Source organism: Rhinolophus ferrumequinum, chromosome 18 (assembly GCF_004115265.2).
Source record: "Rhinolophus ferrumequinum isolate MPI-CBG mRhiFer1 chromosome 18, mRhiFer1_v1.p, whole genome shotgun sequence".
Lineage (NCBI taxonomy): Eukaryota > Metazoa > Chordata > Mammalia > Chiroptera > Rhinolophidae > Rhinolophus > Rhinolophus ferrumequinum.
Window position 1 is genome coordinate 49,492,918 of NC_046301.1, and position 27,513 is coordinate 49,520,430.

Below are 27,513 nucleotides of genomic sequence, written 5' to 3' on the forward strand. Positions count from 1 at the left end.
TGTTTCTTTTTTTGTTTGTTTTACTTTTTAAATTTTCCTTTTCTGCTAAGTTTCTAACGTCTCTGGCTTTAAGCTCCAAAATGAGCTCGGTAAAACCATGTTGGAATGAAAATTAAAACTAATCTCCACACAAAATGCTGAATCTCACATTCAAATCTGAGATAATGTATATAAAGAAATCAGTCCAATGCCGAGTACACTAAATAAATGTTATGTTTTGTGATTAATGGTTACATGATAACATGTTTATATAGCATGTTTATATTATATATTTAATAAATATGTGTTGTTTATCATCTCAAATGCTCCCTGATACCTGCAAGGATCTTTTTTAAAAAAATAAGAAAACTAAGACTTGGAGTTTAATATTTGGTCAAAGCCTTGACACTTAAGTGTTAAAGCTGGAACACCCCTTCTAAAACCCTCTTGGTTCTTTCTGGACTTTTAGAGATCCTGCAGTGGCCCAGCCAGGCTCCAGTCCTGTCCTCAGCACCCTCACTGGATGTCTGGAATCCACTGTCAGACACATCTCATAACTTCTAAGAGATTACTTGACAGAGCTGCAGACACTGAAAATGGTAAAGTGGGTTTGTGAAAACTCATCAAGCTATACAATTACATGTACTTTTCTGTTTTACTTAAATGTTTGTTTTAAAGCATGCTGCTTTATATTAGAGAAGTCTCAATTTCTTAAGGTGTGATAATGACCTACTATTAAGAAATTAATTGATCTGATGACCAGGATGTGCTTCACCATAATTCAGGCAGGGAAGGGGGAGGAGGGAGTGGAGGGGTTATAGCTGAAACAGCTCAAGAGATTGGTCATGAGTTAACAATTGATTTTAGATGAAGGTTCATTGTACTATTCTTTTGTAGGGTTGGAATTCTCCACAAAATGTTAGAACTCCTTCCCCAAAAACGAGGCTTCTGCAGAACTTGCTGCCATGTGGGACATGGCTTACAATGCATTGAGAAACTCCATATATGAAGCACATAAAACTGATTCATGTGCACTCCAGTTTTGGGGCTCATTTGTGTCACCCTCAGGGATATCTGCCTGCCTGTCCTCCAAATTAAAGCAATCCCCTGGACACTTCTCCTGGGAAGCTTCCTTCATGACACGTACCACAGCCATCATTTTACCCTCATTTGATAATTTTAACATCCAACCCTCTGCTTCTGAGACCCAATGGCTTAAGAAGGGACATGCTCAGAAGTTTTAGGAAAAGACCCCTCTGTGGTAAGAATGTATGTGACCCTTTCAAGGACTCACACAGCTAGCACTACACGATTGTGGGAAGGAGGGGCTTCTCATTTTACTTTATAAATTCTTGCATCTTTTGAACTTTTCAAAATATCCAGCTTGTAACACTTTTTAAACTAATTTGTAAAAAGTTGAAAGAAGTGCCTTTGGGTCAGTTCTCATCCCAAGAGATACCCTCTCTGCTTTCAAAGTCTCAGACACTCCCACCCAGTGTGGGATGGACAGCAATGGTCGTGGCCTTCCCCCACTGAGCAAGGAATGTGTCCTGACCTCCCACGAGCAGAAAGTCAAGCGTGCGGACCAAGACCACTCCCGTGGGCATGTTGTCACAGCTTCTTAGCCTCTCCTTCCCGGCCACAGTGGGAGCCAGGGTAAGAGTTGGGGGCTGAGGAGGCAGGCTTCTTCTGTCTACATCCCATGAGGTCATTCTCACTTTCCAGCCCTTGGCCATGTAAGTGAAAACAAGGAGCTGAAAAACCACATGCAGTAAACAAGGAGGAGCCAATAAAATCTCTTAAAAATCTCAGAAATGTTCAATAAACATTTGCAGGGTGAGAAAATAAATAACATTGCAGAAGAGCCAGCAGCTCCCTTTTCCCCCTTGTGTTACTGGGGTGCAGGGTGCATGTCTCCTATCAAGTCACATGTTTTGAGGGCGGGCCAGTCCCAGCTCTCTGAAAGCTCCTGGCAGCTGTGTGCTCCTCTCTCCCCCAGCAGGGCATCCCAGGGCCCTTCGGCCTCAATCGTTTCTCCATCCTGGCTCCCTTCCTGGACCAGCTGCCCAGAGCCCTGGTTCCTTTCCTTTGCTCACAGGAGCCGCTTTACCAGTTGGCCGGAGCCCCCCACCAGCCATGCCATTGAGGGCCAACAGCTGGGAACTTGGTCAGTTTGGTAGCCAATGGGAAAACTCAGGCCTCTGGGCAGAGGCTACTTGATCTCAGCCCCAGCTGCTAGCCGATGCCAGCCTGTCCACTCGACAGAAAAACACACGCTGGCCGCCTGCCCCCGGGTGTTTCCAGAAGAGAAATTTAATCTAATTTACATACTTCTAGGTACATCGATAACCAAAATGTGGCCACTGAAAAAAGTTAAAAGATCGATCAGCTCCCGGTTTCTAGCTGGCCCAGGATTGCAAAATAAAAAGATCCACGTTCCTTATTCTCTACACAAAACGCATTTTTAAAAAAGTGAAAGGTCTAGGGAGCTATACATAGAAAGGAACAGTGAAAAGAGGGAGGGGGGAGGAGGTGGGGGAGGACAGTCCCACCCCCACCCCCACCCCCTCCAGGGCCCGGAGCCCCCAAGGCTCTGGGGGGCCTGGACATGGCAGGAGGCAGCTGTCAGCTCTGAGCTCTTCCCAGCTGGGAAGGCCCCTCTGGGGGGCAGGGGGGCAACAAGGATTTCCGTGGCATTGTGGGCTCAGTGGGGGCTCCCAGGCCCTGGTGGGCCCGCAGAGGGAGTGTGCCTTCCCCTGAGCAAGCACCGTGGCATGATGTAGTCGTTTGACTCGGGAACTGGGGGGCTGGGGCAGATCCCGGGTTTCACGAGGTGCGTGCGTGCGTGCATGTGTGTATGTGTGTGTGTTCGCGTGTGCGTGTGTGTGAGAGAATATTCATGGGGGCAAGAAGGAACCAGGACAGGGGGTCTTTGGGGTCTTTGCAAATGGCCACGGATGGCAAACAGAGCCTGCCTGGCTGCTAGACTCAGGGGAACACTGACCTTCCTCCCCTGTGACCAGATCACCTACCACCAGGGACCTGGCCCGCTGCCCCCACTGAATTGGGTGGGCGTGGGCTGAAGGAAGATGCCCTGGGTATGGCCCCAGAGTCCTTGGGCTGGGGGAAGGGTGCCCCGGCTGTAGTGTGCCCGGCCCCCAAGGGTGCCGGTTTGAGGTTTTGGCTTGCTCCTTTGGGAACGGAAAAGAAAGAGGGAGGAGAGGGAGAATGAGACGGAAGAGGAGGAGACAGAGGTGGCATGAGAAGGAATCTGGAATGCTTTTGTGTTAGGGCGCCTCTGCCGCCGTTGTCTGTGCCGGTGGGGCCTGGGGCTCCTCGGGCGGGGGGTCCGCTTTGGAGAAATTCATCTCTAGGATGTGCCGCTGTAAGTGCCGCACCCACTCCTCTTGGATGGAGAGGGGCCCCTGGAATTCTACCTCACAGAACCTGCATGGGGGACAGAGACAGAAGTGGCCAGTGTCAGAAGAAATGGCAGATATGCAGCCCTGGCCATACCCTGAGCATCCGGCACACCTGCTGCTGCTCAGTGTGGACAAAGCAAGCCCCGGATTCGAAAGAAGGTGGCCCAGAAGCCAGATGTTCCCCCATAGACAACGATTTCTACCCATCAGGGGGTACTGGTGGAGTCCCCATCTCTATGCTCAGTATAGTCTGCTGGCTCAGGTGCTGGGTACGGGCCATCCAGCTTCCCAAGCACCTCTGCCATCTGACTAGAGCATGTGCTCTGGTGGGAGAGGACACAGAGAAGAAGATCCTGCCCTGCCAGGCTCCAGGACAGAGGATGTAGCTACAGAAAGGGGGCTTGGGCACTAACTCGCAGCCAACTCACCAGTTCCCTGCCCTTGCAGCCCTAAGGGAGGTCTCACAGCACACAGGCCCAAAACCTGAGCTCATGGCTACAGAGACCTGGATTCAAATCCTACTTCTGACTTGGCCTGTGTGGCCTGAGGGGGCCCCATCACATCCCAGAATCCATTTCCTGGCCTCTGACGTTTACCTGGACTTTGGTAAGAATGAACTAAGATCTATTTTTTTTCTTAATCAGGCAGAAATTTGTCGAGGGCTTACCATGTGCCAGGCACAGTTCAAGTACTTTATAAATATTCAACTCTTTTAATCCTCATAACAAATCGATCAGGTAGGCCTGCTATCAACCCCATTGTATAGGTGGGAATATTGAGGCATGGAGCAGGAAGTCCTTGCCCAAGGTCACTAAGCTGCTAAGTGTCAAGGTCTTGCTGGCTACAGAGCTCAGAATTCCAGCCCAATACTCTGAGGCATCTCTGTCTATGAGGAGCCCTTAGCCTGCACCCAGCCCACCCCAGGGCATTCTTGAGGCTCCCTCTCCAGACTCCCAGCAGCCCACCCTGTTCAGAGGCTCTGGGTAGCCAAACTCCAGGTAAGTGGCCTACCTGCCTCCTTGCCTCCTTCCCCCCCTTCCTCCCTCCCCCAGGAGCCTCCTACCTGCACTTGAGGGTATAGATGTTGCCCACGAACTTCACCAGTGACGTCTGGGGCGGCCGGGGCACCAGGGAGGGGACCGGCCGGACCCGGGGTGGGGGCTGCCGTACCTCCTCCAGCTTCTGCTGCAAGTCATTGGCCTCCTCGCCCCCCCTGGCCGCAGAAGCATCTGCAGGGCGGGCTTGTCGGCGCTCAAATTCTGAGGTGGGAAGGGAGGAGAGGAACGGGAGATAAGCTGGAGGGTGAGGCCCTCAGGGAGGTGGCTGCCTTCAGCAAGTGATAAGCAGACACTGTGGGGATTTGTAAGACAGGCCAGTTGGTGACTGGATACCACCGGGCCCCGGTGACAGGCGGGATGGTGGATGGATGAGAGAATGGACGAGCAACTGAAGAAGTGACTCCAGGGCAGAAGCACAGCAGAGAACCTGGGAGGCGGTTGGGTGGACCCACTGGTGCCCGCCGCCCTCACAACTTTCCACCCCCAACACTCACTGTTGATGTTCTGCCGCTGGTGCTCCTCAGCCTTCACAGTACCAGGCGGGCTGGCTGCCAGAGGCCGCTCACCACTGTCAGCTGCCCGGCCAGCCTCGGGCCCCGGCTCACCCCCAGCACTGCGGCCCACCACAGCCAGGCCCCCGGGTGCCAGCCCCAGGGGCGGCCGCTTGTCGCCATCGCGGCCATGGCCGGCACTGCGGAACTTCTTGGTGAAGGGGCGGCCGCCCTGGATGTAGCTGCGGTAGGCGCCCACCTTCTGGGGCCGGTGCTTGATCCACTCGCTCAGCGTCTCAATGGGTGACCCATTCACACACCACTCGGTCACGCCGAACTGTCGCAGGTGCGCCCGTGCATGGCTGGCCAGGGCCTTGCGGTTTTCGAAGTAAAGGCCACACAGCTCACAGCAGGCCTCGGTGGCTGCAGGCAGAGGGGGCGCTGCTGAGCCCCAGCCCCCAAGGAGCAAGGGTACCCAGAAGGCACCGCCCAGGTCGGGAGCCAGTCCCGCCTCCCACTAGTGCCTTGACCCCCACTGGGGGTGGGTGAGCATGAGGCAGTGCCCGGCCCTGCAGGCCCTGGCAGATGCCCTCCCGGGACCCTGCCACCCACTGCTTACAGGAGTGGGAGGTCTTCTCGTGAAGGGTCTTTGCTTTGAAGGGCAGTTCAGTCTGGATGAAGGTCTTGGCCTTGACCTCTGCAGGGAGGAGGCGGTCCTCCTGCAGGGGCCGCTTGGCTGCCACTGAGCCCAGGTAGCTGGTGGCTGAGGGCTTGGCACCGGTGATGGGTGCCAGGCTGAGCTCGCGGGGTACCTGGGCCGGCCCAGCTCCTGGTTTGCCTGGCCGGCCAGCCATGGGTACCAGCGGCAAAAGGGGCTGCACAGGCCCAGGAGCCGCTGTGGGGGGCCCATCCTCAGCCAACGCAGGGGCCAGGTCTCCGGCCGGTGGCTCCTTCTTGATGAGGCACGGCTTTGACTTCTTCTTAAGGATCTCCCGCAGAGTATCAATGGGTGAGCCGTTGACGGACCACTCAGTCACCCCCATCTGCCGCAGGTGCGAGCGTGCATGGCTGGACAGGCCCTTGCGGTTCTCGAAGAACTCGCCGCAGAACTCACAGCGGATGTCACGCACTGGCTCTGCCCGGGATGCTGTACAGGGTCGGGGGAGGGGGCAGAAGAGGGAGGTGGCTGCTGACAGGAAGCCTCCAAGCTTAAAGCCAGTGTTAAGTGCCCTGCTGCTCCATCCATGCACCCGCAGACCCAAATGACCTGCTTTCTCATCTGCCTCCAAGGGTCCTATGTACATCCAGCCTTTCTGCTTGTTCTGTCACCTCAAATTCTAGCTGGCTTCAAGATGACTGCGACATGGTGACATGTTAAGGAGCAAGTGCTCCCTTGATCCTGGGCTCAAATGCCAGCGTGGCTGTGACCCTGTGTGACGCTGAGCAAGCCACTTCCCCTCTCTGAGCCTGTTTCCTCCTCTGCAAAATGGGGATGGAAACCTCTACCTCCTAGTATTACTGTGAGGGCCTAAAGTGGAGCAGAGCAGTTCAGAACATGTGGCATGAAATCACATGAGTGCTAAGGCCAGGGCTGGGCCATCCCACCTGCTGGGCACGCAGCAGGAGCTCAGCCAACCGGACTGCATGAAAGGGAAGTGAGTGGCAGGGACATTACAACTACTGCACACACACACAACTTTGTTTAACCAGGCACATCATTGTGCTAAGTGCCACTTCAGAAAACCGTAGAGTGGGGTTTTCTGATCTCCATCTTCCAAAAGAAGAAACTTGCCAATTTCACATATTGCTAGACTGTGGAACAGCTAAGATCCTAACTTGAACCTGGCTCCAAATGTCAAACTTAGCGACCACAAGTGTCAGACACAGTTTAGACACCCACTTCTGATGGGTCTCTACTGCTACCAATGGCAGACTTCATTAATTGGTCCCTACAGACTCTCCCTGGGAATCTGGTTGGCAGCCACTACCAATTGATTGAAGATAGCACAAGAGGAAATTCTTTTGTCATCACTGAATGTATGAAGGAAAATCAAGCAGCAGCTCAGCTGGGTGTCTGCATAGCAGGACTGCACACCTAGTCCCCTGTTCACTGGACCCATGTATCCTCCCTTCCATTTCAACCCTGGGCCTTCTGGGTACCCCCAAGGCGGGGTAGAGGAGGGAAGGTAACCCCCCTACCTGTTCTCCCTGCCTTGCCCGAGGGTCACACTTACACAAGTTCAGGGGAGTCATGTCTTCCCGCGGTGCTACCCAGGGACCCTCTGATGGGTGCGGCTCCCCGTGAAGGGCCCCTGGCAGCATCTCACGCTTGATTTCCACCCGCATTTGTTCTGGCTTCAGCTTCTTGGTCAGGGAGGCTGTGGTGAGGCCCGGGAACATCTTTCGGGCCGTGGGAGGAGGAGAGGCAGTTGGTGAGTGGCCCAGGGGGCTGCCTGGTGGCGGTGGCAACTTCTTGCCCAGGGGTGAGAGGTGAAGGTCCGCAGGGCTGCGGGCTTCCAGTGAGCTGCCTGGACCTCCGCTGCCCATCACCTTGGTCAGGGCTTTCGGGCTGGGTCCCGACGGGTTGGGGGGTCCACTGGGCCGGGACTGGGTCCGTCTCTTGAGGATCTCCCTCAGCGTGTCGATGGGTGAGCCGTTGACGTACCACTCAGTCACCCCCATCTGCCGCAGGTGCGAGCGTGCATGGCTGGACAGGCCCTTGCGGTTCTCGAAGAACTCGCCGCAGAACTCACAGCGGATATCACGAGCTGGCTCTGGGCCAGAAGCTGCAGCAGGAGGAGAAAGGGGCAGTTAGCACCATGGGCAACGTCAGCGGCATCACCTGTGGGTATCCTGGTCAGCTGGGTGTGGACAACGGCACGCCCACAGGCTAGGGTGGTGGTGGAGGGCAGGTGCAGGCAGGGAGCTGAGGAACGGGACAGGGGCCAGACACCTGGCAGGAGCAAGGGGAGGCTCCAGAGCCATGGGCCCTCAGTCCTGGCGGAGGAGGATGGAACCAAGACTCCACGACTCTGCGGGTCCCAACAAGGACAGGGACGGGAGGGCAGGAAGTGGCAGCCTAAGTGCCACCTGCCATCCAGACCAGGGACAACTATGGGCACCTTCCACACCAACAGGCAGCACCCACCCTTGGCCTTCATTCTCAGTAAAGGTCACGATCATGGAGGTCAAAGGCCAAGAGAGAGGGCCTAACAGCCGACTGCCAATAAGATCTCTGGGCAGAACCAGCCCACTGCCAAGGGCCCCTGTCTACTCCCTGCCCCAGCAGGGAGGGAGCCGTGACCCCCCCGGGAGGGGCTCCAGGGCCCGCAGGGAGGAGGAGGCGGCTGAAGCGAGAACCTACAGAGGTTGAGAGGAGACGGCTCCACATCAGAGGCCCAGAAAATGCCGGCGGCTGCGGCGGCCGAGAGGTCCTGCTTCCCCCAGGGGCTGGCCGCACCCGCGGCCTTCAGCTTGGCCTTCTTGGCCGGCGGTGTGGGGGGGAGCAAGGAGAGGGCCGTGGAGGTGGGAGGAGGCCGCCCCAGCTGGGCCAGCACGCCGCGCCCCGGTGGGAGGCGATTCTGGACGCCGACCCTCCTGATGAGCCCGTGGAGCACGTCTATGGGGGATCCCTTGGCGTCCGGGTCGCTGACGCCCAGGTGGCGTAGGTGGGCGCGGGCGTGGCTGGACAGGCCCTTGCGGGTCTCAAACCAGGCACCGCACAGCTGGCAGTCCAGCTCTCTGCCCCCGTCACTATCTAAAGCTGCGGAGACAAAACACAGGGGGGTTCACGGCCGCCACCTTGGCTGGCCCTGGGGGACTGAGGCAGGAGGGCCTGGTGTGATTCTCAGCTGCCCAGGCCATACAGGGGCTGAGACTCATGCTGCAGGTTGATTTTTAAGAGGTTCTGGGAAGCAAGAAGCCCTGCTCCCTGCCTCGGCCTTCGGCATCAAGATGAGTGTAAAGAGCTCAAGCGTGTGGAGGCAATGGCCCAATTCCAGTGGTCAATCTGATGCTCCCAGGACCTTGTCCCTGGGACCCCAGCTATAGGAGCTAGGTAGGGTGGGTGGCAGGTACAAAACAGCGTGCACCTGAGGGCACACCTGCTCAGGGCCCTGCTCCTGAAAGCACAGCAAACCATCGGAACCTGAGGTGCCAACTGGGGTGCCCCGTTGGGCAGGGGGCCAGACCCTGGGCTCACCCCCAAGCTCTAAGGGCCACCAATGTGTGGGAAGGCCTGACTTCCTAAGGGCTGCTCAAGTTATACCTGCTTACCGCGCCTAGGGGTTTCTTCCCACACTGTCTTAGCCAGGCCTGAAGGCAGCCCAGAGGCATGGCTCCACCCTGGGCAGTCAGAAGTGCCTCTGCACAGGACTAACAGACAGGCAGGAGCATGAGAAGACAGGGCCAACCACGGGACCTGTCAGGTGGACCACTTGTCTACCTGCAGGACCCAAGATGCCCCATGGGAACCCTGGTTCCCTTTACTGCCCCAACCCTCAGGCCCAGCAAAGGCCAAAAGCTGTCCCTAAGTGGAAAGGGTGATACTGGCTGGCTCAACAGCCACAGCCAGGCCTCTAGGGGAAGAACAACAAAGTAAAGTAGGAGACAGGTGATACTATGCAGGGCGACCGGCCCAACAGGAGACGCAGCACCGTGACCAACACTCTGACCCAGTCGACCCAGCACAGAGGAGCTGTGGCCCCCAGTGCCCCCACCCTGGGCCCTATAGCCCAACTTGAACCGCGGCCCTCCCAACACCGGGACCTCCCTCAGCTCCTGGGACCCACACTCACTGAGGTTCAGGGGCCCCTCGTCCTCAGACTGAGGCCACTGTGCCTTTGGGGAGGCTGGCCGGGGGCTCAGGGACAGCTGGGGGCTCTTGTCCTCAGGATTCTTGGGGGTAGGGGAGCCCGCCAGGGCCAGCGGTGCCTTCTTGAGGAGTGGGGAGCTGGGTGGATGGGCCAGGCCCTTGGCTGAGAAGCCAGGAGGCGACTTGATGGCCTTGTTGACACCTGGGGCGTCCAGGGGCTTGGCCAGAGTCAGCAGGCTCTGCCGGGGAGCCCCAGCAACCACTTCCTTTGGAGAGCTGGACTTCTTAGTCAGGCCCGGGGGCAGCCCGAGGGGTGTGTCAGGCAGGCCCTTCTGCTTCACGAGCTCGTAGAGGAGGTCGATGGGGGCACCACTGCTCTCGGACTCGGCCACCCCCAGCTGCCGCAGGTGGGAGCGTGCGTGGCTGGACAGGCCCTTGCGTGTCTCAAAGCAGGCACCGCAGACCTCGCAGGTGGTCAGGCTCTGGGCTGGAGGGCGAGACGGAGGCCAGGAGAGCCAGCTGTGAGGCCCTGTTCTCCCACTTCTCCCCCCCTTCCCACTCCCCTCACCCAGGCTCCCTGCAAGGGTTTTGCTTTTGTCAAGCCCCTGTGATCCTTAAAATGACTCTAATGAGGTGGGAATTGGCCTGTCCAGTTTGCAAATAAGGAAAATGAGTCTCAGAGAGTGGAAGAGTTGTGTCCAAGGGCACATAGCAAGAGGCAGAGTCCTTCTGTGGTCTAGCCAGCAGAACACCTTTCAGATCTCCAATGTACCAGTGTCCTGGCAACAGGTTTTCACAGAACTGCTGATCTGCCAGCCACATGCTTCACAGAGCTAAGTCCTGGCCATCCTCTGCCACTCAACTCATGCCCTAAACGCTGGGATGGAGGCCTCAGTCACGGTCTTCGTGGTGCCCTGCACCCTCTTCTGCAGAGCCCTATCCCTGCCTGTCTGCTTCTTTGCCTCCCTGCTCCCACCTACAGGACCCCAAGGACAAGGGCCAGGTCTGTTTTGCATCTCTCACGTCCCTGGGGGCCAGCACTGTGCCTGTCACTACTCAGTAAGGACCTGAGAATCAACGCACAGACAAGGAAGTGTCATGAGGAAGAATCAAACAGCTAACGAGGGTCAAAGTCAGCCAATGAACGGGTCTGAGTGTGAGCCCTTGACAACTATAACCATTTCTTCAGATGCCCCTCCCTTGTCCAGTGAGGATAAAGCTCAAGGCCATGTGTACCCAGGGCAGCAGCAGCTCAAGAGAGAAGACAGCTGGGTGTCTCCTTGGTGCCTTGGGGTGCTGGAGAGAGAGCTGTGGCCAACCTGGGGCCCCGCATTAATCCCCAGGCCCAAGAGCTCCCTGTGTGACCAGCCTGGCCAGCAACCCCGCCCTGCCAACTGGACCACTCACCCTTGAGGTCCGGCAGCTCTTGCTTGCTGCCATGAGGAACCTCTGCAGCCACTTTGCTGCTCAGCCGATTGGCCACCTGCTCCAGGGGCCCAGGGAGAGGCAGGCTCTTCTTGGGGAGCGGGGGGGAGCCCAAGTCCATGGCCACCATGGCGTTTTCCTCAGAACCCAGGCCTGTGAGGTTGGGAAGACAGGCTCAGCCCAGGCAAGGCATGGGCTGTCTACCCTCAGAAGGACTGAAAGTGGGGGCAGTGTGTGCATGGGGGGGAGCCTTCTTCCTCATCCTTGGTGCCTGCTCTCACTCTGGATAGCAACTCACTCAACAAAAGCTGAGCTTCCATCCATAACCCCCAGCGCCAGTATGACGCAGGGACATCAAGGCTGCCCACTGACAGCAAACACAGACAGGTGAGGGGACACAGTGCAATTCTGAGACTTCCATCCTAGGAGATCTCAGAGAAAATCTCTGGGCAGAACTTGTGGAGAGGAGCATCTGTCAGTCTTGGGGACAGGTGGGGGCGGTCAGAAGGGGAATTCAGTAAGAGAAAGCCAGGGTCAGAGGCCAGAGAGGCAATGGTGGGGAGCCAAGGACAGGGAGTAGGCTCCAAAGGACTTGTGGGAAATCTCTAACCAGACAAGACAGCTGGAGCTGGGGCTGCAGAGACAACTGCAGGGAGGGAAGCTGGCCTACTGATCACAAGCTGAGCCCTAAGTGGGGTAAGGTGAGAACAGAGAGCTTGCCTGCACCAGCAGAGATCTGACTGGAGACAGGAGGAATGGGACTCACAGAACTTTGTAGAAAGTTTGTGAAGCATCCACCAGGCTAATAAGCTTCCCTGGGTGAGGTGTGTATGAGGACTGGGAGGCAAAGGTGCATTTTCATAGTCTAAGTTTTCAGAAGAAGAGGACTGAGAGAACTGTTGAGCCCCAGGTTTAGCGCTTAGAGAATGGACATCGCTCTGAGGATGAAGGAACTGTGTGTCAGATGGGGCCTTGGAGGCACTCAGTGGTGTGAGCGGGTAGCCGGCGGGTCCCCTGCTCAGTGTGAGTCCTACTGAAGCGAGGAAAAGGCAGGCAGAGGGGACCACGGGGACACCTAGGACTTTGTCAAAGTCTCCGGGTGAAGTGGGCGCGTCTGTCAGATGGGACAGGTACCGTGTCAGGGCTGAAGTGACTTGGAGTGGGTTTCTGCGCAGCAGGGACCGGAACTGTGGTGAGGGACGCTCCCGGGCTCCAAGAGGAGCAAGGGGCATCTGTCAGACGGGGCGAGGGTCCCACGGGGCGGCAGCGGAGACTGTTTCTGTAGCCCGGGACCCTGCGAGCGGCGACAGGAGGCCTGGGGCCCCACGCGACTGGAGGGTCTGGGGGAAGGGGAGTCCGGAGACTGGACGGCGGGCGTCAGGAGCGGCGGCGGCGGGAGGGGGCGGGCGGGACGCCGACTTTGCCCTCCCCGAACCCTCCCTGGCTCGGGCTCTTACCCGGCGCGGGCGCGGGCCCGGGCCCGGGCTCCGGCTCGGCCTTGGGCCCGTCCCGCGGCGGCGGCGGCGGCGGCGGCGGGGGTGGGGGCGGCGGCGGCACGGGGAGGGCCGCGGGGCCGGGGCTCGGGGGGCCTGGCGGCGGCGCCCCCGTAGGCGCGCGCTCCCGGGCACCTCCCGCGCGCGGCCCCGCCGCCGCCTTGCTCTCCGCTTTTGTCACTCGGCACTGGGCGGTGGAGGCGGCCATCTTGGCTCCGGCGCACGCGGGGCGGCCGCCCCAGGCGGAAGCAGCCGAGCGCCGAGCCCGGCCGCCGCCGAGCCCACTCTGCCCCGCCCCTCGGGGCGCGCCCAGGGAATCCGGCCGAGCGCCGAGCGCCGCGAGTGAAACTCCCTTCCCGGCCCCGGCCGCACCCTGGCTCGTGGATGCACGCACGCCGTGCACCCCGCGGCCCCTAACGGCCGCTCCAGCCTGAGCCTCGACGGGCTGGGAAACTTTCCCCCACCCCAGACAGCCCTAAGGCTAGGATGGGAATCATCCGTCCACACGCATCCGTCTTAACAGCATCCAGGCTCCGCCACGACGGACGGAGCTAGGACGTGCCCCAGGACCCTGTTCCATTCCCTTCCCTGGAAGTTTCACCTCCGGGTCGGGGATCCTGAAAAATCCCCGATCCCCAACCACGAGGACCCGCCCAACATCATGCTGACGGCACTGTCCCGCAATCCACAGAACTCCCCACACAGCCTGCACCACATTTTAAGCACAACCTGCGTCTCCCTAACACCAACCCTATTGCCCCCAGCTGTTCCTTGACAGCTGGGTGGAGCCAGAATCTGACCGTTGCCCCGCCCCCAACCTGGCACCCGCCCCGTACAGCCCACTTAGGGAAGGGGTGGTAGAGGCTTCTAAGAGTCTCGTAGGGCCAATGCTAAGACCTAGCCCTAATCTTGGACATCCTTCCTCAAGGCCAAGCTTCCAGGATCTATCTACTCAACACTCCAGAACTGTTCCCGCACCCTCTTCTCGGTGTTCAATGAAAGACTGATCACACCCTATTGATTGGCCTGCTCCCTCAGCACTAACTGGGGGGCTAGCACATTGGTCTTCTGGTGGAAATAGCTTAGCCAAAGCTGAACCTGGCTGCTGGGTATGTAAGGGGTGTGAGCCTGACCTTCAGGCCTCTGTGGGAGTGACAGAGAAAGAAAGGGGCAGAGCTGGAACCTACTAACTGCCAACTGTGCCTCCCAGCCACCCCTGAGCCCTCACAAACCTAGCCAGGTGTGGGAGCTGAATGCCCACAGGACAGTTTCAGCAGAGGCAAGAAGCCTGAGGTAATGTCCCCACTCTGCCTCTTCCCAAAGTGTGACCTCAACCAGCCACTATTCTCTCTGTGCCTCGGTCTTTTTGTCCAAAGAGGAAAGGGGGCTTTGATAGCCCCACCCTCCACTCTGCAGACCTTCAATGCCCTTCAATGGTAAGGGGGCTTGTAGACGGCATCAGCCGATCCCAGAATACAGATGTAGGTACCATCCTGGAAGCTGCAGACGGAAGAAACATAGAAGGAAGCCTCAGACCCAAGCAGCCCCTGGACAGTCCCTCCTGTTCAGGCACCTTCTCCATTCCCCAAAGCCTACCTACTTCTCACTGCCGAGTTCTCTGCCTTGACGTTCAGTAAAGGCTCCCACAAAGTCAGGCTTTGCAAGGCTGTCTTTCACCTTTCCGCTCACTCCACAGTTCCAAGCCCCAGGCCCCTTCACCAAAATATTACTTCTGGATTTCCCAAGCCATTTTCACTGGAGAGACCACCAAACATGGTGTTCAGAAGTCTAGCTCTGCTGCTTTGTGGCTGTGGCAAAACAAATGACCCAGTTTCCTTATCCGTAAAACAGGAACACAACAATCCTTAGCCCCATGGAATTGTTTTGCAGAATACATGAAACCTTAGTACACAGCAAGCACCCAATTATGGGAACAATTATCAATGCTGCCGGACAAAGTAGATAGCACTGAAAATCTAGAATGTAGATTCTAGATCCACACTGTCCAATAGGATCAGATTAATTCTGTACCAGCCACGTTTCAAGTGCTCAATAACCATATGTGGCCAGTGGTGACCCTGTAGGACAGCACAGATATCGAGAAAACATTTCCATCATCTCAGAAAGTTCTACCGAACAGCACCGCTCTAGATAGACGATGTTATTAAGAACAAGGATCTGGAGTGTGACCTGCCTGGGATTTCAAATCCCAGCTCCACCACTTCTGGCTGTGTGACCTTGGGCAAGTTAATTAAGCTCTCTTTGCCTGTTTCCTCATCTGCAAACTGGGGATCATCATACCCACCTTATAGGGTTGTCATGAGGATGGATGTACACGAGTTCATGTTTGTAAAGTGCTTAGAACAGTATCTGGCCCTTAGAGCTCAGTAAGCATATGTTAAAATCACTGTCAGGCAGTGCAGGGTGAAACTGGATTCAGGAGGAGCCCTAGGTCAGCCCTTGACTAAAACAGAAGTGGCCCCTAAGTGGTAGGGAAATTGTGAGGACAGTTGTCAACGTACATTGTAGAGTAACTAGAAACACTTTCAGGAAAGAGGAGTGGCTGCCCCCCTCCCATCCTTCCAACTCTCTGGGCTCCTGAGAAGGGTCAGGGCTCCACAGCTGCCCACCTTCTTTCCCCTTACCATCTCCGTAGGCTGGCCCAGGGTCCTCAGCCCAGGTGGGTGGGAAGGGCACTGTGAGAGGTAAGCGGGGCCTGCGGGAGGTCAGATAGCCACCAGGCGGCCCCCCAGGCTCACGGCCGAGGGGGCTGGGGGGCCTCTCGGCAGCTGAGGTGGCCAGCAGCTCCTGCAGGATGTTGATGGGCGAGACGGTGAGCTCCCAGTTGGTGATGCCAAAGTCACGCAGATGGGCCCGGGCATGGCTGGAGAGGCCGGCCCTCGTGTCAAAGCCAGCCCCGCAGAAGTCACAGCGCATCAGGCTGAAGGTGCCAGGGTCGAAGTTAGCCACTGTGGAGAGAGACAGGACATGGACTACCTGGGAGGGAAAGGGGGGCAACTCTCCAGCCCCAGCACTCCCCTCTCCCAGGGCAGCTCACCTTCTGAGTATCACACACCTGGTACTGCTCCTCACATAGATGCCTCCCTTCCCCTTTGCAGATCACGCTCCTGCCTGCATCAGCTCCTGTGTCCCCCAACTCCAAAAAGCCTTCTCTACTGACCTCCCACGTTCCCCCCTCACACAGCATCAGGAACCCTACCCTCAAACACTTCTTCAATTGTGGATTTGCAAGCATTTGGGTGAGTGTTCCATGAAGACCCTTCTCGTGTCTAGAGCTCATGTTCCACAAGCTTTCCTCATCACAGCCCTCAACATCCTAACTGCCTGGTTTCTGTCTGTCCTCCCCTGCCCCTCATCTCCAGTGCATGTGCACGCGCATTTTCTCAAACACCATCCCAGCACCTCCCCAAGTGGGTTTCGGATCTGTCAGCATCAGAACCATCCAGGGCACTCATGTTGGAGACAGACCTCTGGAATCAGAACCTTGGTGCCCGGGACTCTGCATACCTCACAGGCAGCCCCGGGGGTTCTGAAGCCGGCCAGGGTCCCACCATTGCTGTGACTCCAGGAGGACTGCTGTTTCATTCACTGCTGTGGCCCCAGTGCCCAGAACAGAGGGGACCTCACTCAATAAATATTTGTTGAATGAAGGAACCAATGAAATCCCCTGCCTGGGGCTGACTCCTCTGCCTATACTCCTTCCTCCAGGTGCTGGAAGGGTCAGGGCATGGGACTGTCCCCACACCTCCACCGACGCGGTGGCCTTTGTCGCTGCTCCCAGGTCTTCCCAGAGGGGAGGCCCCGACTTCACCCCACTTGGCACTATGGGAGGATTTAGAGTGAGGGTTGGTTGGTTCAGACTCAGCTGCCCAGCCTCGTGTCTCGGGGGCCTCCGAGGGAGGTGGGTGCTGGAGTGAAGCCCCCCTACCTTTTTTCTTCTTCTTCTGGAAGGAGAACCTGCGTTCGATGGCCTTCACCTCCTCAGCGGAGATGAAATGCCGCACATTGTAGCTGACGCCCACGCGGTTCAGGTGGCCCCGCACATGGTTGGCCAGGCCAATGCCATTGTGGAAGCGGTCAGGGCAGTAGGGGCATTTCCGCTCCTCATGCTTCAGTGCCACTGCTGGGTCCCCATCCAGTAGCACATCCAGCCCCAGCGGGCCGCCCAGTGGTGCGTCCAGGAGCAGAAAGTCCAGGGGGTGGGTGCCTCCGAGCCCCAGCTCTTCTGGCTGCAGCCTTGGGGGCGCCCTGGCTGCTGCAGCCAGGACCTGGGACCCCAGCTTGGCCACCAGCACAACTGGCACCATAGCACGGAGCTGCTGCTGCTGTGATGGTGAGGACCCCGCTGACCACAGGGCTTCTCGGAAAGTCCGCTTCAGTTCCAGGGCTGGCTCTGGGATGAGGCTGGGGACAGTGGGGAGTGGAAAGACCCCACTTTCAGGGGAAAAGTCCATTTCTGAGGCCAGTTGTATTTCCTCCTCCTCATCATCACTCCAGGGGTGCCTCAGGTCCCCCAGTTGGGCTGGGAGACCCTGCAGGTGAATAGCGTTTTTGCTTCTACTGGGCATTAAGGAATAGGGGGTGGATGCTAGTGGTGAGGGAAATGCTGGCCTTCCCAGGGGCCTCTGGACCAAGCTGTGAGGGAGTGGCTTTGACAGTGGGAAATCCCTTGTGCCCAGCTGCTGGCAGCCTGGGCCAAAGGCCAGGCTGGGGTCGTATTCAGCAGGGTTCTCCCGCCACATGGGGGCTAAGAGCGGCTCAGTGTTGCCAAAGTCGTCCTCAGTGGCTTCGGGGAAGCGGGGGTATGCATCCTGGCTGGTACCAGGCTGGCTGGCAGGATCCTCCTCGAAAGCCTCGCCATCCTCCTCCCAGTGGGCATGGGCATGCACAAGCCTCACGTGCTCCCTGAGCAGGCTCTCGCTGGGTGCTGGGAAGCCACAGAAAACACAGGCACTGAGGCCCGAGGAGGCTCCATAGGGCTGATAGCCGATAGTGTCAGGGCCTGGACTGCCGCCCCCGAAGGGCTCCTTGGCAACCTGGCCTGGCAGCTCGCGCACGTGCAGCTTGGCATGCTGCACAAAGGCTTTGGGGGAACTGGTGCCAAACATGCACTTGGGGCACTGCAGCCGCGCCTCCCGGCCCTCAGCGCTCGGGACCTGCTTCAGCTTCTGGATTTCCTCAAGGATCTTCTCCCGAGAGGCCTGGTGCAACTGCCGGTGCTGCTCCAGGGCACTGGGGTCGGTGAAGGCCCAGCCACACTCACCGCAGGCCAGGGGGGCCAAGTCAGCCGGGGGCTCCTGGCCTGGGGCTCGGCGGTGCTGGCTCATGTGCTCCAGAAGGTGCTCCTTCTGCTTGAAGTAGATGCTGCACTCGACACACGGGAACACAGCTGGGTCCTCGTCCTCGTCCTCATCTGGGCTGGCCACCCCCTCGGCTACCTCCTCCAGCAGCTCACACAGGTAGGGCCCTGTCTGGACCGGGGGCAGCACTGGCTGCAGCCGCTCCACAGAGGCCTCCGAATTCACTGTCCAGGTCTGCGTGGCCACCTCGGAGGCAGATCTGGGCAGGCCCCACTCGGCGGATGGCTGGGCCAGCCCCTCCAGGTCCGTCAAGTGCTCTCTGGCACCCACCACGGCCACATCCAAGGTCTTCATGGCATCTTCTATAGGCACCAGCACCGTCCTGAAGGAGGTGAGGGGTGGCGGCGGGGGCGGCAGGTCCAAGGTTAGCCCTGAGTCCCGCGATGGGGCCTGCTCATCCTCATCCTGGAGCCAGTCTAACCTGGGGTGGCCCCGGGGGGACTTCTCCAAGAGCTTCGGTTCACCCTGGTGGTGTAAGAACCTTCTAGAACCCTCAAGCTCAGCGTGGGGCTTCACTGTTCTCACAATGACGGAGTCCTCAAACCTCCGTTCAGATGGGATGCCCTCCCTGGCTTCCTGGACCAGAGGGTGCTCCCAGGGCCCCCGGCCATCAGGGAGGCCAGGGAAGTGGCCCAGGAGATGGGGTGGTGGGGAACCCGGCCGGAAGTCCAGGCTGCCTCCATCCCAGCAGCTGCAAGGAAGTTCCAATGGGGACAGGTTAGCCATGGGCCTCAGTTTCCTTTCCTCAGGCAGGGGAGGGGAGTCCTCCCAGGCAGTCTAAGACAGGCCTCAGAGACTCAGCCCCAGGGCGACCTCACAGTGGCCGGAAGTGTGCAGGTGAGGGTGGGGAAGTGGGGGGAGTACATGTGGACCCTTCCAGAGCCATTGGATTAAAATCCAGATTCAGCTCCCAGGATGCACCTGTGCATATAGCCCAGACCCACTGCATTGTGGGGGAGTATGCAGACACCACACTGGAGTCACAAGGCGTGCCCCCAAGTCTGGTGGCACAGTCAACTCTCATCTGTCCCCTGGGAGGGTCCAAGGCTCTGACTTGTGCTCCAGGCTGCTTTTATCTTAGTCCTCCACAAACTGGGGTGGTTTATTTTATTTAGATTCACCTTTCCAGCAAATTTGCTGAAACTCTATGGCATGAGCAGCTCCAGGAGATGCAGTTCCCCGCCCCTGCACCCCCCCTCCCATATCTCCCATCCTGGAAGGGCAGAGTCAGGAGAGGTGCACAGTGCCACTCAGCCTCTGGACCCAGTGACCCTGACCGCCTTTGGGGGAGGGGGAGGCAAGGCCACGTCACTGAGCCTCAGTTTTCCAATCCTAAAAATGGGACAAGTCCCAAGAACCAGGAGCTTCCCACCCTTATGCAACCTCTAAGGAGCTCTCTCATATCTGTAATCAAAGAAACCTTAACACATGGCAGGTGCTTATCTAAATAATCCCAACCACAGCCCTTCAACAGGAGACCTTGACCATATGAAGTGTTAAGGTGAAGATGACACAACTCAGTGCTGGGGAAACACTTTGCTTGGCCTGATGCCTGGCTCCCGGTCAGCCCAGGACTAACGTGGGTTCTTACTATGACTGTTCCTGATCCATCTCCCTTCATTTTCAAGATCCTGCCTCACGGCGGGAGCTGCCAATCACACTGAGAGGATGAGCGCAAATCACAGGGTCACGTCTCTAAGCCCTATCAGTGAAAAGCAATACCAACAGGACCATGGCCTCAGGGCTGTGGCAACAATTCAGTGGGACCGAGAGCCCAGCACACAGTAAGCACTCAATAACAGGGAGCTGTTATTAATCCTAATATGTCTATTATTACGCATTGGCACCCTCCAAGCCTTTTAATAGAGGGTCGCTGCTGTCAGCATTGTTGTTGTTTCCTGCTCCTACCCAACGTCCCTTGGTTCCTCAAGGCAAGTTTGTGAGATGCATCTTATGGACTTTACAGATGAGGAAACTGAGGCTCAGAGAGGCTTGGCGTGGTTCTAAGGGTCACCTGGCAGAGAACAGGACTCCAAGGGTCCAACCTCCAGGTTCCTGGCCCCCTGGCTCTGGTCCTGGCAGGGATAATGAGAGTTGACTGTCTGTGCTCATCCCAGTCCCCCCGCCACCACCCCTTGCACACACCCAGGGGCTTGCCTGCCAGGAGCCACCTCCTCCTGCCTGGCCTCCTGATTCCCTCCTGTCCCCTTCTCACTCCCAGGGGCTTCTCTCGGGCCTGGGCACATCCTGCTTGCCCCCCTGCCCTCCCTGAGGTCAGGGCCAGCATGGCACTCACCAGCTGCTGATCCGATGGGTGGCGGAGGTGGCACGGGGGAGGGCTTCGCTGAGGCCGGGATGGGGCTGCCCGTCTGCAACAGAGAGGGGAGACCCTGAGGGGCTGGGGTCCCCCTGGCCGGGGCCCTTTTAACCCCAGCTCCAGAAGCCCTTCAGGGAGCCTTGGGAGGGCCCTGCCGGCTCCTTACCCCTCTCCCCTGAGAGGCCTTTGGCCTCTACATTCCTGAGACCTGAAAGGGGTTTCCTTGGAGGAGTCCCCTTAGCATTCCTGGGGGGCCCCAGGGGCTTGCTGCCTTCAACCCTCCTCTCTTTGTCCCTGCTGGGCAGCCACGGTGATTTTGAAAAGTCACATCCTGGTAAAAACCCACCTGGCTTCTCATACCTACAATAAAAGCCAGATTCCCAACCACCACCTACAAGGACCTGCGAGGTTGGACCTTGGCAGTTCTCTGCAGCCTCACTTCCCTCTTTGTCCCTCACTCACTCAGCCCTGACTGCTCCCGAAGCCTCAAGCCCACCTAACTCTTTCTGGCATCAAGGCCTTTGCACTGGCTAGTCCTGCCCTGGCGAGCCCTTCCCTCGCTACCTGCTAAAGTAAGGTCCTATGGTTTTCTCTTTCATCACTGATTTCATTTCTCACGTAGCACTCTTTAAACTGCCTGCTTCCTTCTCTGAATGATTGCTTGCCCGTGTCTCCTATTAGCATGTAAGCACCCGCGAGGGCAAGGACCTTTTCAGCCTCATTCACGGCAGCATCCAGCACCTGGCACACAACAGGTGCTCAGCCGATACTGGCCCGATGATGAACGAGCCCGGCTAGAGCTCAGCCCTCTAGCCTTCGCTACGGAGATCCCATCCCTGCCTTCCACACCCCATTCCAGGCCTTCATCCTAGAATCAAATCCCCTCCTGGGACCCCTTACACAGATAGAGCCAACTCTCCATTATCACCTGTGGAGCCAACGCCTGGAGCGACCACAGGGATCCTGGCCTGTGCCTCCTCTGCTGCCGCCCTGACTGACACGGCAACCGTGCCAGTCGGGGCTCCCGCCAAAGGCCTGGGCCAAGGTTAACACACTGGGGGAACTTGCACCCCGTCCAGAGCCTGGCAGATGCAATTGCTGGATTAGCTTCAATTTGAAGAAGAGCCAGAAAGAGGACTAGTGCCGGGGCTCATTCCTTTTCCAATCTCCCACCACCAAATTTGCCCAGGACAGTGAGAGCTGACTGGCAGGAGCCGAAGAATTAAAAGTACTGGCGGGAGGCCATGCGTGGAAGGGTTAGAAGGTTGTAATCACTGCCCAAGCGTCTTTCTGCTGAGCCTGAGAGAAAGGTTAGGACTGTCCCATGTCCCGTGGCTTCTGGAAGGTGAGAACGCGGATGGGGTTATAGAAATTCATTGTCCAGAGCACTTTATCATCCCTGGTGCTGTTCCTATTTGGGGCCAGTCCTTCTCTGGTGGGGGCTTCCCTGTGTATTACAGAATGTTGAACTGCATCCCTGGTTTTCACCCACTAGATGCCGGCAGCCCCCTGCTCCCAGCCCTACAGTCAGGACGAACAAAAATGTCTCTAGACCTGGCCAATGTGTCCCCTGGGGACAGAATCAGCCCCCTTTTGAGAACTCCTGGAGTAGACGGATGGGGAACAGGGCCAGGCCAGTGGTGGCTGGGATGCGCGGGTCAGTGTCAGGATGGGAGGATGGGGTGGGTGGGCTGTTGGAGAGGGTGTGAGGGTTGGGAAAGTCAGGCCTGGACCAGCCAAGGGAGCAAGACCACAAGCCTCAGAGGTATGAGCTTCTCAGGAGTGGGCAACCAATTTCACCGGCAATAGGCCCCAGCATAGCCACGAGTCTCAGGGTCCAGTGTCCTGCATCTGAGATTCTGGGACCCCAAGCTTCTGAGATTCTGGGTGTCCCAGATTCGATGATTCTGCGATTGCTGTTGTCTAAGAATTCCATGAGCCAGAGGGCCGTGTTGGCCTCTTTGAGCAGCTCCAGTGAGGCTCCTATTTTTAGTGGCAGTGACTTTGAAGGAAGCAGGCCAAGCAGGGCCCCGTATCCAAGACACCTGGGGGCCGGGGGCCTCACCCAGCCAGTGGGGATCCAGAAGTCCCTATGCGTCAGACAAGGCACCTAGGATGCAGCCCTTGGTAGTGGCCATGTCAAGAGGTCATCATGGACTCCCGCCTTCTCAGGTCCCCGAGAGGTTCGAAAATGAGAGGGAATACAAGGGTGTCCGTGAGCAGCTTGAACCCCAAGCCAGGCAGCATGGCAGAGTGGCCAACAATCTAGACTGTGGAGTCAGACAGATCCCAGTTTAAGTCCCAGTGGTGACCAGAAGGGCGTGCCTTTCCCATCCCAAGCCTCAGTTTCCTCCTCTGTATAGTGAGAACAGCCACTGACCCATTCTTACAGGACAGGCGACTGGTGCCAAAGAGATCACAGTAAATGCTCCATCCAGAGAGGCGGTGGTGGAGGGGAAGGAAGGAGGTGGGAGTGCCCAGGGAGATGGAGGCTGGCTCGGAGATGTCCAGGTTGGAAGCTGGAGGCTGGCTCCGGAACCTCAGGCCCCCGCACACTCCACGCTCTGATTTTCTCCCCAGTCTAAGGCCCCGTGAGGGCAGAAATGAAACACTGTTTGTCCCCAACCCCCTGGTTCCAATGTCAGGTAAGCATTAGACTCTTCATCAATCCGTGTGAACCGTCTTAGTCCCCCAAGCCTTGGCTGCACCTGGGAGGCCGACCAGAAAGGTCAAGCATTGGGCAAAGGCGGCAGGGGGTGCTCCAGGCCAACAGTCATACTGGAGGACAGAGGAGGCAGTGAAGGCATTCACGTCTAGGCAGAGAAGTTTGGAGGTATCCATTCCAGGGGTGCCCTTGGGGGGAATCCAAGGGCTGGGTGGGGCTGAGGGAGGGCCCAGGCTTTGGGGTGGAACAGCAGCCCCAGAAACTATTCCTATTTATAGACATCACAAGACTCCTAGGGCAGGTGCCCGTGCCAGGAAAATGGGGTTGAGCAGGCCGAGAGGGCAGCAGAGGGTGGGGGAGAACGCCATGTCTGAAGCTCAGGCCCTCCTCCAACTGTCCGGCTGAGGCCCCACATCAAGCTATCCCTGCCCCGTGCCCCTGTTTGCTCAGGGACACCGCTATGGGTGGGCCTGGCACCGCTCAGCAGCCACATTCCCATCCTTCCCAGGCACATGCACTGGCCCCTGGTTAATTCCCTGGGGAGACTGAGGACTCACCTATCTACCTACCTGGGGCTTTTGCCAGGTAGAGAAGAAGCACCCAATTCCTCAGAATCAGACCCAGAGAGGACCCTGGGACCCCAGAGCCTGTTCCCTGGGGATCCCACAAAGTCAAGGTCCCGGGGTTACCCTAGCCAGCATTGTGACCTGGGACAGAGTTCTGCCTCTTTAGGCCTTGGTTACTAAGAGTTTGGAGAAGTGGATTGCTCAAGTTCCCTGAGCGGTGGTACTCTGCAGGTCTCACCCTGCCATTCCCCTTCATGACACCTTCAGGTGCCACCAATCATTTCCATACTACTGCGTATGTGGCGCTCACTGCCTGACTCACTGTTCCTCATCCATGACTCCTGGATGCCTCTAAAGGCTGGGCCAAGCTACGTTTCCCCCATTGCAGCCCCAGCAACTGTCATCACACTTTGTGGCTGGTCTGTCTCCCTAATGCCAGATGGCAGGGTCCATGAGGGTGGGGATGGTATGTGTGCTGGGTGACTGGCTGTGCCCAGACCCAAGAAGGTGCTCTGTAAATATCTGGGCATCACGAGCATTTCTAAGGGTGAGTGAGGCAGGTCAAGGAGACCTTGACAGCGCATGGTGGTTAAGGATGATGGCTGTCAAGGCAGGTTACTGACTAGCTTTGTGACCTTGGACAACTTAACTCCTCAGGGTCTCAGTTTCCCCATCTTTAACATGGGATAATAATAATCAAGGTTACCCCACAAGGTTCTTTTGAGAATGACATGAAATGATCACGTAAAGGCCTTGGTACGTAGGAAACCACTAACGGGGTGCTTGCAGGTTCCTAGAAACCAAGGCTTTCAGGACAGGTCAAGGAGACGAAGGGAGATGTATCTGGTCCATCAGCCTGCACTGCCCCCACCACTCTTCAGCTACACCAGGCTTCTGCCTGGTCTTTGAACATGCCAGGTTCCTCGTCCCCACAGGATCTTTGTACCTGCCATGCCCTCCATGCGGCTTGCCCTTCCCCCCATTCATTCCATACTCCACTCAAATTCCATACCCTTGGGGATGCTTTCCCGAGGCCTGTCACTCCATGGAATACCTTCACAGCATCTGTCACTATCTGCCATTATTTATTTGGTTACTTGTTGTCTGTCTCACCTATTAGAATGTCAGGCCCCTGAGGGCAGGGACTTGTGCCTCTTTTGTTCACGGCTATACCCCCAGCACCTGGAACAGAGACTGGCATGTAGTAGGTGCTGAGTATTTAATGCATAACAAATCTTGAGGTGGGGACAGTGTGAGATCCCCTTTTGCTGGGTAAATCGAGGCAAAAACGGGTAGCTGGCATCCCTGATTACCCAGTCTTTCCTGAGCCACTAGAGGGCACAAGCTGTTTTGGCTCATGGCTCAGGGGCAGGACTCACCAAGACAGTGCAGCAAGAGAGCCAGGATAGACTGCTGAGGCAGGGAACACTTGGAGAATAAGTGAACTTGGGACAGGGAGCTTGGGATGCTAAGCTGGGCACCTGGACCCAATTAATGTGCTCAGAGGAGGGAGCCAGACAGACCTGAATTCAAGTCCCAGCTTCTTGCCACCCACTGGGGGGCCTTAGTCAGGTCATTGGCTCCCAGGGCCTCTGTGTTTCACAACTGTAACATGGAAAACTAAACAGAGTGCAAAGAGAAGGCTCTGGACCAAAGCAGAATCCAAATCCCAACTCAGCCCCAGCTGGGTTGGGTGACCTGGTCCCCTCTGAGCCCCGGGAACACGGAGATGGATGTTCTCCCAGGGCCACAGGGCCCACCTTCTTACCAGAAATGCCACCTCTGCCATCCAGAATGTCTCGGGAGCTCTCCTTGGTGACAGACAGGTAATGGGTGGACCGGAAGATGCCACCATCCCCCTCAGCAGCCTCGGCCCCACCTTCGATGTCCTCCCTTGGTGCTGGGCCAGGCAGTCTCTCTGGGCCTCGAGGACGGTCTGGGGTAGCCAGGCCGCCTGCCAGGGGCCCATCCATGGATGCTCTCTGCTTGGCTCCACTTAGCTGCCAGGCTGGCTCAGTGAGGCATTGTAGGTCTGGGGGCAGAGAAACAGGTGCTTAGGGAAGGTAGGAAAGGGACTCACGCTGTCTTAGTTTCTCCTTCCTTGAAGCCCTAGTCCTCACCCTTGCCCAGTGCCTCAGTTTCCCTTCCAGCCAGGTGAGGTAAGTAAATGGTGCTGAGGCCCTAGCCACATACAGTGTACCCCGAATGGTCCCTATTTTCAGTATGCCTCAGTCTCCCTACCAATAACACCTCTCTACACAGCTCCTGTGCTGCCAGTTTATCCATTTTTACACGTGCACACTCAGCCACCTTGTTTTCTTGCAGCATTAATCCTATCACTTCTCCCAGATGCCTCCCTTCTGCACTTTCCCCAATTACGCCCTCACATCCATGCACTCATATACCCTATGCCCATGCCTTGGCATGCATGCCGGCCACTTCTACACTCTGATCCTATACCCTCTCAAGTCCCCCTATCATTATCCCTGCACTTTTCCCACATTCCAGCCCTCCCTCCCACACGACCTTAGGGTTCTCCAGTATTAACCCCTTCACCCTCACACACAGCCTCAAGTGATCCCAGCATTAACCTCTTCGCTTCCCCCCAACATTACCCCTCATGCACCTCCAGCCTGGGTTCCCCCATCCCACCCTCCCAAGATCTCAATAGTCTGCAGGCAAAAGGGATGCATAGGGCTCTTGGTCCAGAAATGAGAACCTTGGGGAGGCCGTGGGGGTGGGGGCTGTCTTCTCCACCTATAAATACCTTCAAGGTAACGGCGGAAAGTGAAGGACAGGAATGAGGCGCCCTCCCCAGGGAGATGGTGGGGAGGCCGGGCCCAGGCAACCGGGGCGGGGCCGGGGCTCCAGGCCTGGCTGCAGGCGCTGCCCTCGGGGGCCTGGGGGCTCCCAAGGGACCCGTCCGTGGACTGGCAGTCGTGGCGGGGGTCCCTGCCCAGGCCCGGAGGAAGCACCTGCAGGTGTCCACCCGGTGGGCACTGCCCGCGGGGAACCGGCGGGACCGCAACTTCGGAGCACTTTGGCAGCGTGGGGAGGGGGGCTCCTGCCTGGACGCCCCCGGGGGGTCGCAGGGGTGGGAGTGGCGACGCGCCAGCGCACCCCTCGGGGGGCCAGGGTCTGGGAGATGCGCCCTCCGCCCGTGCATCTCGGGGCGGGAGACCCCGCGGGACGCGCCGAGGTAGGGGGGACACCTGCCCCAAGACCCCCGCTCCTCCCCCCACCTGCACTGCCCCGCCCCCGATCAGGCCCCGCCCCTGCAGGCCCCGCCCCGCCCCCCGCCCCAGGGGGTCCCGCCTGGCCCGGCCCGGCCCGGCCTCCCCCTCCCCACGCCGGCTCCGCCCCGCCCGCGGGCTTCCAGGCCGGGCCGGGCCTCACCGGGGAGGCGGCGCCGCCGGCCAGGCGCCGGGGCTCGGAGCTCCCCTCTTCGGTGCGGCCGTCGCTGTCGCTACCGCGGCTGCCGCTACCGGTGCCGGTGCCGCGGCCTCCGCAGCCGCCGCCGCCTCCACTGCTCGGGGGACATTGTCCCTTTAAATCGCTCCCCCCGCCGCCCCGCCCCCCCGGCGCGCCGCCGTGACCTCAGCGCGACAGCCCTGCCGCGCCGCCATGATGGGGAGGTCTGGGGCGCCCCCCGGCCCCCCCCACCCCCCCGCCCGTACCCCCCGGGGGGGGGGGGGTCGGCCAGCAGGCCCGCGCCATGTTGGGAGTGGCCCGGCTGGTCACTCTTAAAGGGCCCACGCGGCCTGAGAATCCAGGGAGAGGCTCTATTACCACAACAACACTCTTGTCCTGCTGCCCCCAATGGTACCTCATCACCCCTCTGGTTCTTCTAATGCTATGCTCACTAATAGTACCAGAAGAGTGGAGAGGGGGCAGAGAAGTTCT

The 27,513-nt window shown here is 58.1% G+C and overlaps 1 protein-coding gene across 9 annotated transcripts; it reads right to left on the reverse strand.

Annotated features, from left to right (window-relative positions):
• Window positions 1–2,267: 2,267 nt before the first annotated feature.
• WIZ (WIZ zinc finger) lies at window positions 2,268–27,177 on the reverse strand. Of its 9 annotated transcripts, none has more exons than XM_033134433.1 (13): window positions 27,007–27,177; window positions 25,379–25,642; window positions 20,359–20,431; window positions 16,631–18,753; window positions 15,327–15,650; window positions 11,171–11,341; window positions 9,747–10,250; window positions 8,315–8,713; window positions 7,185–7,736; window positions 5,570–6,097; window positions 4,954–5,373; window positions 4,465–4,660; window positions 2,268–3,426 (listed from the first exon to the last, which is right to left on the reverse strand). In XM_033134433.1, exons 2-13 carry the CDS (start codon window positions 25,581–25,583, stop codon window positions 3,267–3,269), a joined length of 5,655 nt encoding a protein of 1,884 aa, XP_032990324.1. In that variant the 5' UTR covers window positions 25,584–25,642; window positions 27,007–27,177; the 3' UTR covers window positions 2,268–3,266. The 9 variants fall into 9 exon arrangements, with proteins under 9 accessions (XP_032990324.1, XP_032990325.1, XP_032990326.1 ...); XM_033134434.1 differs by lacking the exon at window positions 27,007–27,177 and adding an exon at window positions 26,378–26,598; XM_033134435.1 differs by lacking the exon at window positions 27,007–27,177 and adding an exon at window positions 20,077–20,137 and having other exon boundaries at window positions 25,379–25,405.
• Between the last annotated feature and the right edge of the window lie 336 nt (window positions 27,178–27,513).

Bases quoted from the DNA above. Each gene is read 5' to 3' on its own strand.
- WIZ (XM_033134433.1), bottom strand. From the start codon at position 25,583: ATGGATGGGCCCCTGGCAGGCGGCCTGGCTACCCCAGACCGTCCTCGA. The intron at 8,714-9,746 runs GTGAGTGTGGGT...TTGTCTCCGCAG, and splicing joins CGAGGGGCCCCTGAACCTCA to CTTTAGATAGTGACGGGGGC. The intron at 7,737-8,314 runs GTAGGTTCTCGC...CTCCTGCTGCAG, and splicing joins GCCGTCTCCTCTCAACCTCT to CTTCTGGCCCAGAGCCAGCT.